At 38.0% G+C, this 14,666-nt stretch overlaps 2 protein-coding genes across 2 annotated transcripts in view; one reads left to right on the top strand and one right to left on the bottom strand.

Moving 5' to 3' along the window:
• LOC133530572 (delta(24)-sterol reductase-like) overlaps window positions 1-10,294 on the bottom strand; it is a 40,164-nt gene extending 29,870 nt beyond the window's left edge. The window contains exon 1 of the mRNA XM_061868536.1: window positions 10,173-10,294. The gene's annotated coding sequence lies outside the window, so the exon portion shown is untranslated. The remainder of the gene's footprint in view (window positions 1-10,172) is intronic.
• Window positions 301-14,365, top strand: LOC133530578 (acyl-CoA Delta(11) desaturase-like). Its single transcript, XM_061868542.1, has 5 exons — window positions 301-365; window positions 10,996-11,190; window positions 11,713-11,875; window positions 13,022-13,195; window positions 13,845-14,365. The coding sequence occupies exons 2-5, from the start codon at window positions 10,998-11,000 to the stop codon at window positions 14,299-14,301; spliced, it is 987 nt and encodes a 328-aa protein (XP_061724526.1). The 5' UTR covers window positions 301-365; window positions 10,996-10,997; the 3' UTR covers window positions 14,302-14,365.
• Window positions 14,366-14,666: the final 301 nt, after the last annotated feature.

Here is a 14,666-nt window from a genome sequence, read left to right as displayed (position 1 = left end):
TTTTGGCCGAGAATGCCGAGACCGAGACCGAGACCGAGATCTCGGTCGGACCTTAAGAGACATACATGTAGAATATAACTAACACGGGAAAAAAATGTTCGTACAGTACATCACATCACACACAAATTCTCCTACCAGAATTCGAACTCTAGACCAGTTGAGTAGTAGTAAATGTATACTGAGCTATATACTGATCTACAGCTACGGAACCCTTACTTATACTTAGTCGGTTAATTTTTAGGTTATCATTTTGTGTAGATTGTGAGTGTTAGGAACTGCAATATCAATTAGGTACGTGATTTTGCTCGCTATATCTGTCAAGGCAATGTCTGGTCGGTTGTAGTGAGTAATCGGTATCGCTGTTGGTAAGTATCGTGCGGTACTGTGGGCTGAAATCCAGCTCTCATTGACATAGAAGCCAAAGTTGTTATTTTAAATTTTTATTTCGTTGAAATAGGTTTTGCCCAGTTTTGAAATTGGTTTTATAGTAACTTTTGAATTTGGAACAATTTGACATTATGATTTTTTTTCGAAAAAACTGTATGGAACAGAAATGAAAAATCAATTTCTTTCAAAAACCGCAAAATAAACCGTAATATCCTCGCCGGACTATACACTAGGAATTATTTGTGATTTTTTGGGACACTACATATTTCCATCACGGGTGCGGTTTTTTTTTAATCGTGCGGTTTGGTTTCTAAGTCGTAAAAACCGAAATTGACATTTTAAAGTTATTTTTTATTAAAATGGGACTTACCCATAATTTTTATGCTAAACTATGAATTCCAAATGATTTGATATGAAAAAAGTCGAGTTATGATTATTTTTCAAACATGATGTATATGAAGCAGGAAAAAAAATCAGAATTATTCTAAAACAACAAATAATACCGTAATATCCACGCAAATGGTTATACCACAAATTATTTGTGGTTTTTTGGCCTTCATATTCTACTACTTCATATTTTTGTAACGGGTGCGGTTTAAAAAAAAATCGTTAAAAGTTTCTATGGAAAAGGCACAAAAATCAATGTTGTAATTTTAAGACTTTTTCATTGAAATGGGTTTATCCGAGCATTGTTATGCTAACTTTTGAATTTTTTGAAAAAAAAATCCTAACTTTAGACAGCTATTGCTATGCCCGAGGGTTGAGATCCGCGTAGGGTCGCAGGCTCGAAACGTCTCAAAAAGGTGTGTCTACCCACGACTCGAAGGTCGAGCTTTGGGAGGGAGGACTTGTACTATTGATTGATTAGCTATATCTACTTGTACTATTGTTCTATGTTTGAGTACTTAGGGAAATTGCGGGTAGCGCGCACCCGTCTCCGAGCTTTTTTTAGTTTTTCGTAAATAACTTGTAAACGATGGCCCATGGCAAAAAATGTTCGTATACGCAAATAGTAGTAAACAAAACATTAGGTGTTTCGTGCATTAGGTATAGGGAGCGTGCATGAACTGTAGGAGGCAGCACAGGAGCCGTCAGATTTTTGGCGCGAGGCGTAAATGGGATGTTTTTTGTTCCGATGTAGCCCACAAGATGGCAGAACCTACTATACACAAGAAAACACGTGACGTGTACATGTGCATGTTTATGGTTCCGATTGAGGCCACAAGATGGCAGACCCTCCAACGCGCACGGTCCCTATATTAGCTTTAGGTATTTTGTGTATTATAGGTAGGTAAATCGGCTTTAGGTATATCGAGCATTAGTTGCATCAACTTTAGGTAAATCTAGGTATTCTGTTCTGAGTTTAAATAAAACAATTTTAGGTGAAACGTGCATTCGGTATTTAATTAATTAGGTGTAGCTTAGGTGCAACGTTAGGTAAATCGATTTTCGGAATTCTGATATGTAACCATTTCAGCCCACAGTGCGCGGTCGAAATAAATGTTGTGGTTATTGTTCTCCAGTATGAACTAGGGTTATATTTGTAGTAGGGTGTATTGTTTTTGGGTATAAGACTGTGTTCTAGGTAGGTATTAATTGGTGTTATAATATTTGCTATCTGGTTTTGTCGATGTATGTAATCAGTTTGTGCAAGATTAGGGCATGCTCCAGTGACATGTTGGATATATGGTTTCTGGGTGGTTGTGACATTTTCGACATCTGGCATTTGAGGTTTCAGGTTTTTTAATTAATTATATATTTGATAATAATTTCTGGTATGATGACTAGGTATTAAATTGCGATAAGAAAACCTTCAGTTTTCAAAGAGGAATTGAAGGAACTTCTCAATTTTTAAAGGCTCAAGCATTTCCTCTCGTAAACTACCAATTTGATGTAGTGCAACTGTAACCAGTTTGACTCTACATATTAACTGACGTGTGCGTAACTTACTTTATATACATCTCGCTCGCACTAATAGGATGCCAGTACGAGCGAGATGCATAGAAAGTAAGTTACGCTATAGCAAATATGTCAGTGTCAATCTCGTGATAAGGCTACTTACTGATTATGAAGACCACGGGCGATATGTGGAACTTACCTGTTATGATTGGTTTTTATTTTTTTGTAATAATAGTGATTTGTACAAGATTTTTTGGAATGACTTTTGTTATTATTTAAGTTGTATAGGATAATATAAATAAATGTAATGGGTGTATTATGATTTTTAATGTAGGTAGTGTTGGAAATACGAGGTGAGGGGTAGGTGTGAGAGGTGTGTGAGGTAGACGGTGGTGGTGAAGGTAGACGAGGGTCTGAGGTTGGGGGTTGAGGGGTTTGGGCTTGACGAGTCAGGCTTTGAGAGCAATGCCGGATTTAGAGGTCTGGAGGCCTCGGGCAATAAAGGAGTGGAGGCCCCCTGGCCCCAAATTTTTTCCAAATAAAATGGTAAATTTTCCGAATTCTCTATTGTGGGGGCCCCTCTTTGTGGAGGCCCCGGGGCAGTAGCCCCGTTTGCCCTCCCCTAAATCCTGTTAAGCAGAGCCCGTCACTGGGTGCATACGCAGCAGGAGGAAGTGGTGCGATAGTGAACTAAAACAACGTCGTCCTTTAACACTCCGTGTATTTCCAAAATGCACAAATGTAAAGTCGTCAATAAGGACATTAACATTAAGTAAATAACTTATAATATCGAGAGTAAAATCTAATGAGATGTTTACCGGTCGATCCGTGATAGTAAAAAAAAAATGACAGCGCACAAGTTGCCAGAGCCAAAATATTCTAAAGACATCTCTATACGAGCATGTCAATTAATAAAGTGTGCCATTGACTTTCCAACACTTCCCCTCAAGGGCACACTGTTATCTAAATAATAACCATAGTAGAGTCAAATATTTCAAAGAGAAAACTAACATGAAACAACTAAATTTGGCTCTACCATATTAAATGTCACAAATAAACATTGAATGTACATTTAAAACAAATTCATATTGACTCTACCATATACTAGTAATAATAATAAACCTGTTAGCTTTTTATACAAAAAAACAACAGATAAAAATACTTAATATAAATTTAGAGTACAATCACAACTTACTTTATATGCTCTAGTTATTGAAAGTATTAACAAACGTTCATAGCTTTGATAAACTCATTATGCTTAACTCTACCTAAAGGTTTTGTCAACACATCGGCAATCATTTTGTCTGTAGGCAAATACTCTACTTTAATTACATTTTTAGATATTAAATCTTTAACATAATGGTACCTTATGTCGATGTGTTTCGTTCGCTTATGACAGTATTCCTTAGCTTGTAAAAGCTTTTGAGCACTTTGGTTGTCATTATATACAATACAATTAATTTGTTTAGGCAAAATCTCAGACAAAAGACTCTTAATGAATGATACATCTTTACATACATCAGATATTGCTAGGTATTCTGATTCACACGATGACAAAGAGACACACCTTTGTTTGCGAGACTCCCAATTAACTGTACAATTTCCCAATTTAATGACATAGCCAGTATAGGATTTTCTGTCAGTAATATCATTGGCCCAGTCTGCGTCAGTATAAGCATACATAGACCAATTCTCATTCTTATGAAAACATAGAGAATAATGAATTGTACCTGCCAAATAACGCAATATACGCTTAGCTGCTAACCAATGTGACCTATCGAAACAATTGTTAAATTGGCTAAGTTGGCTACATGCATATGATATATCTGGCCGTGTACATACAGACAGATACATCAAGCAACCCAAAAGTTGTCGATAGTTAAAAACATCATCCTGCAAACAGTCATTATTTTCAGATTTTACAAGTTTACAGTTAATTTCCATAGGTGTGGCTGCGGCCTTACAATTTTCCATGCCAAAACGTACAAGTAGTTTTCTGATATATTCACTCTGATCTAGAGTCAAAGTTCCCTTAACTTTATCCCTAGACACATTTATACCTAAACAGCTCTTAAGCGGACCTAAATTTTTAACATTAAATTTACTTTCTAAAATGTTTAACAAATTTCGCTTAATCGAACTGTTTTGGCTGTAAAACACATAAAAGTCATCAACATATAAAGCCAAAATCACTAAATCATCCTTGTTACTTTTTACATATACACAGGGTTCACACTTGGATTGAGTGAAATTATGCTCACTAAGTAAACTATGTATTTTACAGTTCCACATTCTACTTGCCTGTTTGAGGCCATAAATGCTTTTCTTTAACAAACATACTTTATTTTTATTATTATCACTGAAACCAATAGGCTGTTCCATATATACAGTCTCATTAAGGTCAGCATTGAGAAAAGCTGTTGCCACATCTAGATGGTCAATGTTTAAGTCTAACTGATTAGCTATACAAAATAAAATTCGCATTGTCGAGTGACGGACAACAGGAGCGAACGTTTCGTTATAATCAATGCCTTCCCGTTGGGTAAAGCCGACTAATCTTGCTTTAAAACGATCAAAATTACCAGAAGCATCATATTTAGTTTTATAAACCCATTTACATTTTATTACATTTTTACCAACGGGCCTATCTACCAATTCCCAGACATTGTTTTTAACTAGAGCATCATACTCACTTTTCATGGCATCTAGCCATTGCTGGCTATTAGAGCCACTTACAGCTTCTTCATAGGTAATGGGTTCATCAGTCGATGGAGAGGGACCATGAGCGAGTAAGGATAAATCATAGTCTAAATACCTCGCAGGGAGTACATTACGCGTGGAGCGAGACGATCGTTGTGGTGTAGCGTCGGCCACAGGACGAGACGCTCCATCACTTTCAGCTGCCACAGGGGGAAGGCTCATTGGTTGTGGGCCGCCGGCACCTGGTGAATCAGCTGTGCTGGAGTCGCTGCTCCCAGTGCAGTACTCATCGGTTTCTCCACCTGAAAATGATGATGAATCTCTGTCAGATAAATTCAAATTATTCTCATTATTATTATCATTGATTAAAATATTATCATTTAAAATTTCATTATTAATAATTTCATTATTTTCGATTTCATTATCATTATTTGAATTTACTTGACTATTCTGACTAGAAACATTACCAATATCACAGATCTCATTAGAAATATCATTATAAGTTAAAATGCTATCACTCGTGGAAAGTTCTTGAAAGGGGTTTGTACACGGGTTGTAAAATCTATTCTCAATAAAAGCAACATTTCGAGATTTAATAACCTTTGTGGGATCCAAAGGATCAGCTAAGCGATAGCCTTTAGATGTATCACAATATCCCACAAAAATGTATTCCTTTGCCTTAGCATCCAATTTATCTCGCTTATGTTCAGGTAACAATGAAAAAGCAGTACAGCCAAAAACCCTGAGATGTCCAAGGTTGACCTTTTTGCCAGACCAGACCTCCTCAGGTATACGTCCAGCTAAAGCCGACGTGGGAGATCTATTCTTTAAATATACAGCAGTCATTGCTGCTTCTCCCCAAAATCGTTTGCCGAGACCTGAATGCTGTAACATGCAGCGTACCTTATCAAATATAATGCGAAAAGTCCTCTCTGCTACTCCATTTTGAGCAGAACAGTAGGGAATAGTGGTCTGGTGGATAATACCATGTTCTTTTAAATATTGTGTAAATTTAGAACTAGTAAACTCTCCACCATTATCACTACGAAGGCAAAGGATAGGCAAACTCTTTTCTTTTTCTACCATAGCTTTAAAATGTTTAAAACAATCAAATACCTGTGATTTGTTCTTCATTATGTAGGCAAAACTCTTCCGGCTGTAGTCATCCGTGAAGGTGAGCAGATATTTTCCTCCTCCATGGCTCGTCTCAGGCATTGGTCCGCAGACGTCAGTGTGCACCAGCTGTAGTGGTTGCGTTGTTGTACTGTTACTAGCCTTAGGGAAAGGCTCGGCCGAAAGCTTCCCCTTAATGCATGCTTCACAGTTCTTGAGGTTTTTATCCTGAAACAACACACCACATGCATCCCTCAACTTACACATCCCAGCTGAGTGCAGGTGACCAAGTCTAAAATGCCACATGTCCATCACAGACGGGGTAGAGACGGCAACTGCAGCGCTCGGTGCGACCTGCCTGGGTTGCAGGTCCAAAGAGTGCTTCCTGTTAGGATTATATCCCTCAGCCCTAGACACATCCCCAGAGAGTTTATAGATTCCATTAACACAGTTAGCTATAGCCATATAGTCGCTAGGTGCTTTATTGAGACTATGACCCCTATCATAAACAAAACACCCATCATTATTAAATAAAACAGAATGACCATCTTTACATAATTTAGACACAGAAAGTAAATTTGCGGATAAGTTGGGAACTAACATGACATTTTTAAAGGTTCTCACCTGTCCATTTAAAGCAACACTAAGATCTCCAGTTTTGGAACTTGACATTGTCTCGCTGTTAGCCAAACTTATGGATTGCTTCTTTGTATCCCTTATATTGCTGAGCAAGTTTGGATCATTAGAAAGGTGAGAAGACGCTCCTGAGTCCAAGAAGACATCTGTCCGGTCCTGGGCGAAGAAAGCTGCAGTGGCGGTGGCAGACTTGGAAGAATCCCTTTGTTTCCTATCTTTCTTATATTTAAAACACTTGGGCTTGATGTGACCGACTCGGTGACAGTATGTACACTTAATCTTGCTTGTAATGTATGCTGTTGTCGAGCTCCCGTTATTCGCAGACTTCCTTTGCGCCTCTTGAAGAAGACGAGTACGCACCAGGTCGCTTTTCAGCTCTTCAGAAGATATACAATACGTTTCTAGGTTGCTCACCAATGTGTCATAGTCTGCCGGAAGGCCACTCAATAAGATTTCGGCCACTTCTTTATCTTCGACCACCCTGCCGATGTCAGCGAGTTGGTGAACTAGGGACATTACATGTTCAATATATGTAGCCATGTCTGCATGCTCAGTGAAATCTACCCTGTGTAGTTGTCTTAAAAGTAACACTCGCCGATACAGCCCTTTGTCCTCAAATATGTCCGACAAGTTTTTCCACGCTTCTTTAGCTGTTGTCGCAGTCCGAACGTATTGAAATAAAGCCGGTTTTATGTTGAGACAGACACGTGCCAAAGCGCGCTGGTCGCGCGCGGCATCTGTGCCCGTCAAAGCCTCGTCCGACTCCCTGTCTATTGTGTCCCACAATCCTTCCGTGATCAAAATCATCTTCAATGCGAACTTCCACGTTAGATAGTTGTTCCCGTCCAGCTTCTCGATGACGGGAGTGCCCATGACGACATTAGTGGCATTTACAGCCATCGTGGCAATTTATGTCAAAAATGTGTAGAATTAACGTTGTAGGACGACGTAAGAGATTATATTTTGAAGGTTTTGCCACTCGATCGACAGCCACTTACTAGATGGATCACGATTTCTCCTTTTCTCGTGGTATGCTGGGCATCTTAACCTGTTAAGCAGAGCCCGTCACTGGGTGCATACGCAGCAGGAGGAAGTGGTGCGATAGTGAACTAAAACAACGTCGTCCTTTAACACTCCGTGTATTTCCAAAATGCACAAATGTAAAGTCGTCAATAAGGACATTAACATTAAGTAAATAACTTATAATATCGAGAGTAAAATCTAATGAGATGTTTACCGGTCGATCCGTGATAGTAAAAAAAAAATGACAGCGCACAAGTTGCCAGAGCCAAAATATTCTAAAGACATCTCTATACGAGCATGTCAATTAATAAAGTGTGCCATTGACTTTCCAACAAATCCGGCCCTGTCTGAGAGGTTAAAGGGTCGAGGGGGTGGTGAATTGATGGGTCGGAGACTAAAGAGTTGGGAGTTGAGGAATCGGGAGGTAGGAGTTGAGTGGTCGGGGAATGGCGGTTGAAGGTTTGGTGTTGGTGGTGCAGGGTCAAGGGTTTCAGTGATCAGGGGTTGATGTGCTGTGAGGTTGAGTGATCGGAGGGATGAGGGATTGGGCCAGTGGCGGGTAGGAGGATAGATTTCAAGTAGTGGCAGGGATGATTTCTCAGACGCACTCGAGAAAAATCCTGATTATTTATTAAAGTTAACGAATTTAGTGTTAAACCTGATTGTGTTTTTCATTTATGCGTCACGCGTTACTCGTAAGCTCTTAACAATGCCTTATAATTAAAAATGGAAAAATAAAAACTTTTTTTCAAAAAAAAGTAAACCGACTTCAAAAAGGATAAAATGAAATATTATCCTTTTTTAAGCATATGCGTTACCAACTGATATGTTTGAAGTCGGCGCCAAGCCAAATAGTAACAATACATGTCAAAAATAATCAGCTTTATGTCTACACACATTACAACTGTAGTAATAGGTATTATAAACGTGATATTAATTCGGTCTGTCTCTTTGTTACCTTTTCCGGCTAAACATCTGAATCGATTTTGGTGGAATTTGGCATGAGTCGGTCCTTGTATTGTTTTATATTTTGAAATGAAGTTCTCTGGATAAGGTACTGGAAATAACTCAGTCTCAATTCCACACTTGCGTGCTATGGAGACTTCGGAAATTAGTAAATATAGCTATATTTTTAAAGAGCTCTTTAAAAATTACGACGGTAAATAAACGCATTGGATTTATTCTAATATACCGACAAGCAAGGTATGAATATGAACTGCGCTAAGTAGGTTCGACCGTGTGTTCTTTGGTACTTACCTACAGAAAGTATGTTCATTGCTATCGTGTAAGGTAATCCAACGTATGGTATTTACATATTCATATAACCGCATCCTTATCGAATCGCAACAAAACCATGGTGTGCTTCAAAGTTTGACTTGGCACCGAATTCAAACATATCAGTTGGTAACGCATATAGAATAAGAATAAGAATAAGAAAGAAATATACTTAAAAAAGGATATTTTATTTGAAGTCGGTTTCCTTTTTTTTGTAAAAAGTTTTTATGAAGCTATCGGGTCAATATGTGGTTGAGATAGATCTTGAGGATGAGACGGGCATGCAGAACTTTTTTCTTCCACTGTTCTATTTATATGCTTCGGTGTTATGCTCAACCCTGAGCAGTGTTTTATCTGTGAGGTTAAGAGGGTTGTGGTTTACCTACATCATTAAATGCAACTGTGCATGCTGCGTATGCTGCTGCTATTGGCTTTATAGAAAAAGAATGTCCTAAGTATATTAAGCTGTTTTTTCCAAAGTGCGTGTGTATAGCTATGATTCCTCGGACTCCGGTATCTCTTTTCAGGGTCATTCTTGTTGTGATTAGTGAGAATAGTTCTTGTTGTAATTTCAATATGGTGAATGTCAGTTTTGGTCCGATTGGAATTGGAATGGTGACGAACGAAAGAATACATTTAGGTAAGGCTCGGAACCTGTTTATAAAATACCGGTAAACACCGGTTTATTTCAGTTTTTGTCAGAACTTTCATAAGAACGCGAACGTTTTAAGAACTTTATTGTACCTACTAAAATCGGTTTATTCGACGAAACGGCCGGCTTGCCTGATGGTGTATGCAACGTAAACATAGACACTGATATAGAAAGAAACCGGTTTTTATTGTTCTACACCGGTTAATTTGATAAGAACTGTTCTCATAAAACCGGTTTAAAAAAATCGTTTTTTCGAGCGAAACCGAAATGGAAAGGTTTGGATATTTAACCGGTTTCCGAGGCTTGCATTTAGGTACATAGACATAAACCCCCTTATTCATAAACATGTACTAAAGTTACGATGCCGCTAATAATCGTTTGTCCCTTTCTGACGTATTGATATGATGGAAACGGACAAACGAGCGTCATCGTAACTTTAGTACACGTTTATCAATAAGGGGGAAATTGTATTTTTAAGTGGACTTACCTATTACTTCTGCACTACAGTCTCGACTCCGGGTCCGGCGTGCCTATCAGTCCATAGCTACCGGCTCACTGATTGTTAATTCAATGATAATGACAATCTTACGTCAGACGCCAGTCTAATATCGACTTTATTATTATCGCATTACAATATCTTTGCCATACTTGTTTATTTTGATTTGTCAAATTTTTTGTTCAGCGCCAATAAACGCGCCTTATATCTTTGTTTTAGAGGCTATTTTGAGCTAAGTATAAGTGGCGTTCTTACAATGTTGTTATCATAATAATGATTTATTTATCTTAATTCGAATTTCATGTTGGTGATTTGCAGAATACAGATGTCGAAAATGTTTAAAATAATGAATAAATCGATAAATAATGGAACAGGAACGTATGAATAATAAAAATGTGTGATATACGATATAGCAGCTTATTCATCGATTTATTCATTATTCGTTATGTGCCAAAGCACAGTGGCGGATCTAGGATTTTTAGATGGACATTTTATTTTATATTACCAATTAACTCGTTCGCGTCTTTCTATTTCTATAGACATCGTAAAGTTAAAAATCGAATCTAAAGCAAATTTTTATGCTGCACCTTTACAGACCGATATTACCTAAATTTTTCAGCATTTTAGACTGAAATAAAAAAAAAACAAGATATACAACAACAACAATGACAAACAGATATACAATAACAATATGATAAGTCACTAATTTCCAATAACATGTACCTAATATTAATTAAATATACATTTGAAATCATGCGAAAACTGAAACTCTGGCCAATTGTCTTCACTTTGATATTATTTATTTATCCCACAGGAATGGCTCCAAATATTAAAGAAAATGAAATATACAACGAGCAGTTCACTAAGAAGCAGGAGGATCAGACAACGCCGCGGAAGTATATTATAGTGTACCCCATGGTCCTCATTATGGCATACTGGCATATCGGAGCACTGTATGGATTGTACTTAATGTGCTTTAATTCTGTGAAGTGGGCTACGTTATTACTCAGTAAGTATTATGGTATCCCATGCTCCGCATTGTGGTATAATGGCACATTGGGCTGTATGGATTGTACCTATTATGCTTTTTAAATTCTGTTAAGTGTTAGGCTAAAAAGTTTTACTGGCAAAAGTTTCACATATCTTTCCTACCTACAAACTACAATTGTGAAAAAAAATACATTACAATGTGCTGGACACCGTGTTATTTTTCTTCCTTTGACATACTGGCTGTACGGAGCGTCCTATTACTCGTTATCAAAAATGGAATCACCCAACAACTGTAGTGTAGGCTTATACCTGTCTTATCCCGGGTAAAATAGATTCAAACCGTGCAAAACAGTTCGTCACCACACCAGCACAGGTAAAAATCTCACACTTAGTCGGGTTTACGGGGTGAATTGCCAGGCATCCTGCTTCGCAATTCAAAAGGCATGCCTGCGTGCCCGGCTGTCGTGCATTTAAAACCCCCGTGAAAAATTTCACTTACCCCCTCGTTGCACAATGTACGATGTATCTTAATTTTTTCCAGACTTCCTATTTTACATGGCAACATGCTGGGGCATCGGGGCCGGCACTCACCGCCTGTTCTGCCACCGCGCTTACAAAGCGAAGCTCCCGTTGCAGGTTCTGCTCATGTTGTTCCACACTCTCGGCTGCCAGTCTACTGTCATCAACTGGGCTAGAGACCACAGGTAATATATCAGCGCTGGAAGCCACCAGCAACATGCTGAGATGAGGCCATTTCGTGGCACTTTATACTTCCTTTGTTTTTGTTATATCATGTAATTTAATGTGTCTTGTTTGTGTCTACGAATAAAAAATATTCTATTCTATTCTATAGTTTTCTCAGACAGTCATTTCCTGACTCTTGTCCTTTTGTCGGTCCATTTGATGTTTTCTGACATGACCCGGTTTGAGTGATTTATACGAGTATTATTATACTGTGCTTATCCGCTTCCATTCAGTTCTATTTTTATAGCTGTATCTCCCAAAATTTTACTGCTTTAGACGAAGTTCGAACTGGGACATACGAGTAGTACCACCGCTTTAGAAAGATTTTCTAGCTTTAAAAACGGTATTTCACACTCATACTAATTATGGGAAAAACTTTGTTGTAATCAACGAAAATTTTAAATAGAGGTGGATTGTCATAGAAATATAGTAAATTTACTGCCATTTTTTTATACATGATTAAAAGTTTTAGAACGCCATTTTACTTTGATCCTTATTCTTTTACCGATATGTGTTAAATATGTAAAAAAAAAAATATCTTTAACCCGAAATATCAAAAAGCGAGCGATGGCACCATAACCTTTAGGTTATTATGCCCGGTAAGATGGCGCAGCCACGGTAATTGCAAGTTTTTTTTTTATACCACGACGGTGGTAAGCAAGCATACGGCCCGCCTGATGGTAAGCAGTCGCCGTAGCCTATGGACGCCTGCAACTCCAGAGGTGTTACATGCGCGTTGCCGACCCTTTAAACATTTGTACACTCCTTTTTTGAAGAACTTCGTACTGTAGACCCTCGGGAAAATCTGGGCAGGTAGCTCATTAGTATAGGACAATTGCAACTACTGGAAGAAGTCAGTCTAGTAACTCTAGACTACCTCCCACTATTTTATTCATGGCACACTTTTGATAAGAGAGTTCACCCGCGGTATAAGTGTGTCTAGCTCTAGGCTAACTTCTTGTATTTTTAGAGCAGTTGCATTAGCCCTGGCCCTTAAGTTCTTAAGGCCTCTAAATAAGGAGTCCTTTCATAGCATCATACTTAGGAGAGTTCATAGCAACTGCGTCTATAGGTACATTGAACAGTGGCTTTATTTCTTGGAACAGATTACACCACAAGTATACAGACACGGATGCCGACCCATACAACTCTAAGAGGGGATTCTTTTACTCCCACATCGGCTGGTTACTGGTGAAAAAGCACCCAGAACTTATTGAAAAAGGAAAAATAATCGACCTATCGGATTTATATGACAATCCTGTGTTGCAGTTTCAAAAGAAGTAAGTTCAATACATGTTTAAATTACCTATGTAGAGCAGGTTTTAAAGTAGATATCCCAATACTATATTCTTTTACTAGTTGACATATTCTATCTTTAAAGTAATTTAAAGTGATAAACAAGATGTTAATATATTATATTAGGAGTCGAATATTAAGACCTTATAAAGCTCAGATTGATAATTATGTATTGTTCTCTAAAAACTCTTAATGTGCGCGTTATGCACTAACCCCCTTATTCATAAACGTGTACTAAAGTTACGATGCCGCTAATAATCGTTTGTGCCTTTCCATCATACCAATACGTCGGAAAGGGACAAACGATTATTTTTGTCCCTTTCCGACGTATTGGTATGATGGAAAGGCACAAACGATTATTAGCGGCATCGTAAATTTAGTACACGTTTATGAATAAGGGGGTAAGCGTTTCCTCCGCCACATAGAGAAAATGCGTCAATCCCACAAATAAAGAGTTTTTAGTAAATATTCGACCTCTTACATAATTCCAAATTCCAATGTTTATCTCTTCTTAGTAATATTTTATTTGTGTCTATTACGCAGCCACACCTGCCCCATTACGTGTAGCCTAGGCACCGCAAAACACATCAGGCAAATGGAAGTAAACTTACGTCTGAAATTATTTTGTTTCAGATATTACGTAGCTCTCAGCCTTTCACTAGCCTTCGTACTACCATCGCTCATACCAGTGATCTTCTGGCAAGAAACCTTGATCAATTCATACCATGTAACTCTTTTCCGTATTGTGATTGGTTCTCATTTCGTATTCTCCATCAATAGCGTTGCGCACATGTTCGGAAACAAGCCCTATGACAAAGATATATCACCAACGACTAATGTCCCTTTAGCCGTACTTACTTTTGGTGAAGGCTACCATAACTACCATCATGTTTTTCCTTTCGATTATAGAACATCGGAATTGGGAAATAATTATTTGAATTTTTCGACGAAGTTCATTGATTTCTGCGCGTGGATCGGTTGGGCGTATGACTTGAAATATGTTTCTGATAACATTATTGAGAACAGAGCGAAGAAAACTGGAGATGGGAGCGATTTGTGGGGGCGAGTCCCGACAAAAATTAAAGGATGATTCCATTAATACCAATAAAAGTGTTTACGGTTAAAGAAGATTAAACTTAAAATTACTGAAAGTATATACTGAATTTATTTATTATTCCATTATAACAAATATACCTATAGTTAACACTGTAGGCACATAAGGTTGGGTATCTACCTATTTTACCTACATTGTTCTAACCGTAGATTAGCCGCGGCTGCGCCCGCGATAACCTAACTGGACCACACGTGTTTCACTATCTCAGGACTTATATATATTTGCAACCTTGGAACATATATTTGTATACATACCAGCACCATAGTACGTACAAAGTACAAACACTATAAACACAAATACGTATACATGTCATCGTAATTGACTACTTATCTATGGATTGC

Source organism: Cydia pomonella, chromosome 23, assembly GCF_033807575.1.
Source record: "Cydia pomonella isolate Wapato2018A chromosome 23, ilCydPomo1, whole genome shotgun sequence".
Taxonomy (NCBI): domain Eukaryota; kingdom Metazoa; phylum Arthropoda; class Insecta; order Lepidoptera; family Tortricidae; genus Cydia; species Cydia pomonella.
Note: the sequence above shows the minus strand (reverse complement) of the source record. Positions and strands in the feature narration are given on the sequence as shown.

What these genes read in the sequence shown, in the direction of transcription:
- LOC133530578 (XM_061868542.1), top strand. Translation starts at nt 10,998, where the DNA reads ATGGCTCCAAATATTAAAGAAAATGAAATATACAACGAGCAGTTCACT. An exon ending in GTGGGCTACGTTATTACTCA is followed by an intron (nt 11,191 to 11,712) that starts GTAAGTATTATG and finishes AATTTTTTCCAG; the next exon opens with ACTTCCTATTTTACATGGCA. An exon ending in AACTGGGCTAGAGACCACAG is followed by an intron (nt 11,876 to 13,021) that starts GTAATATATCAG and finishes TTCTTGGAACAG; the next exon opens with ATTACACCACAAGTATACAG.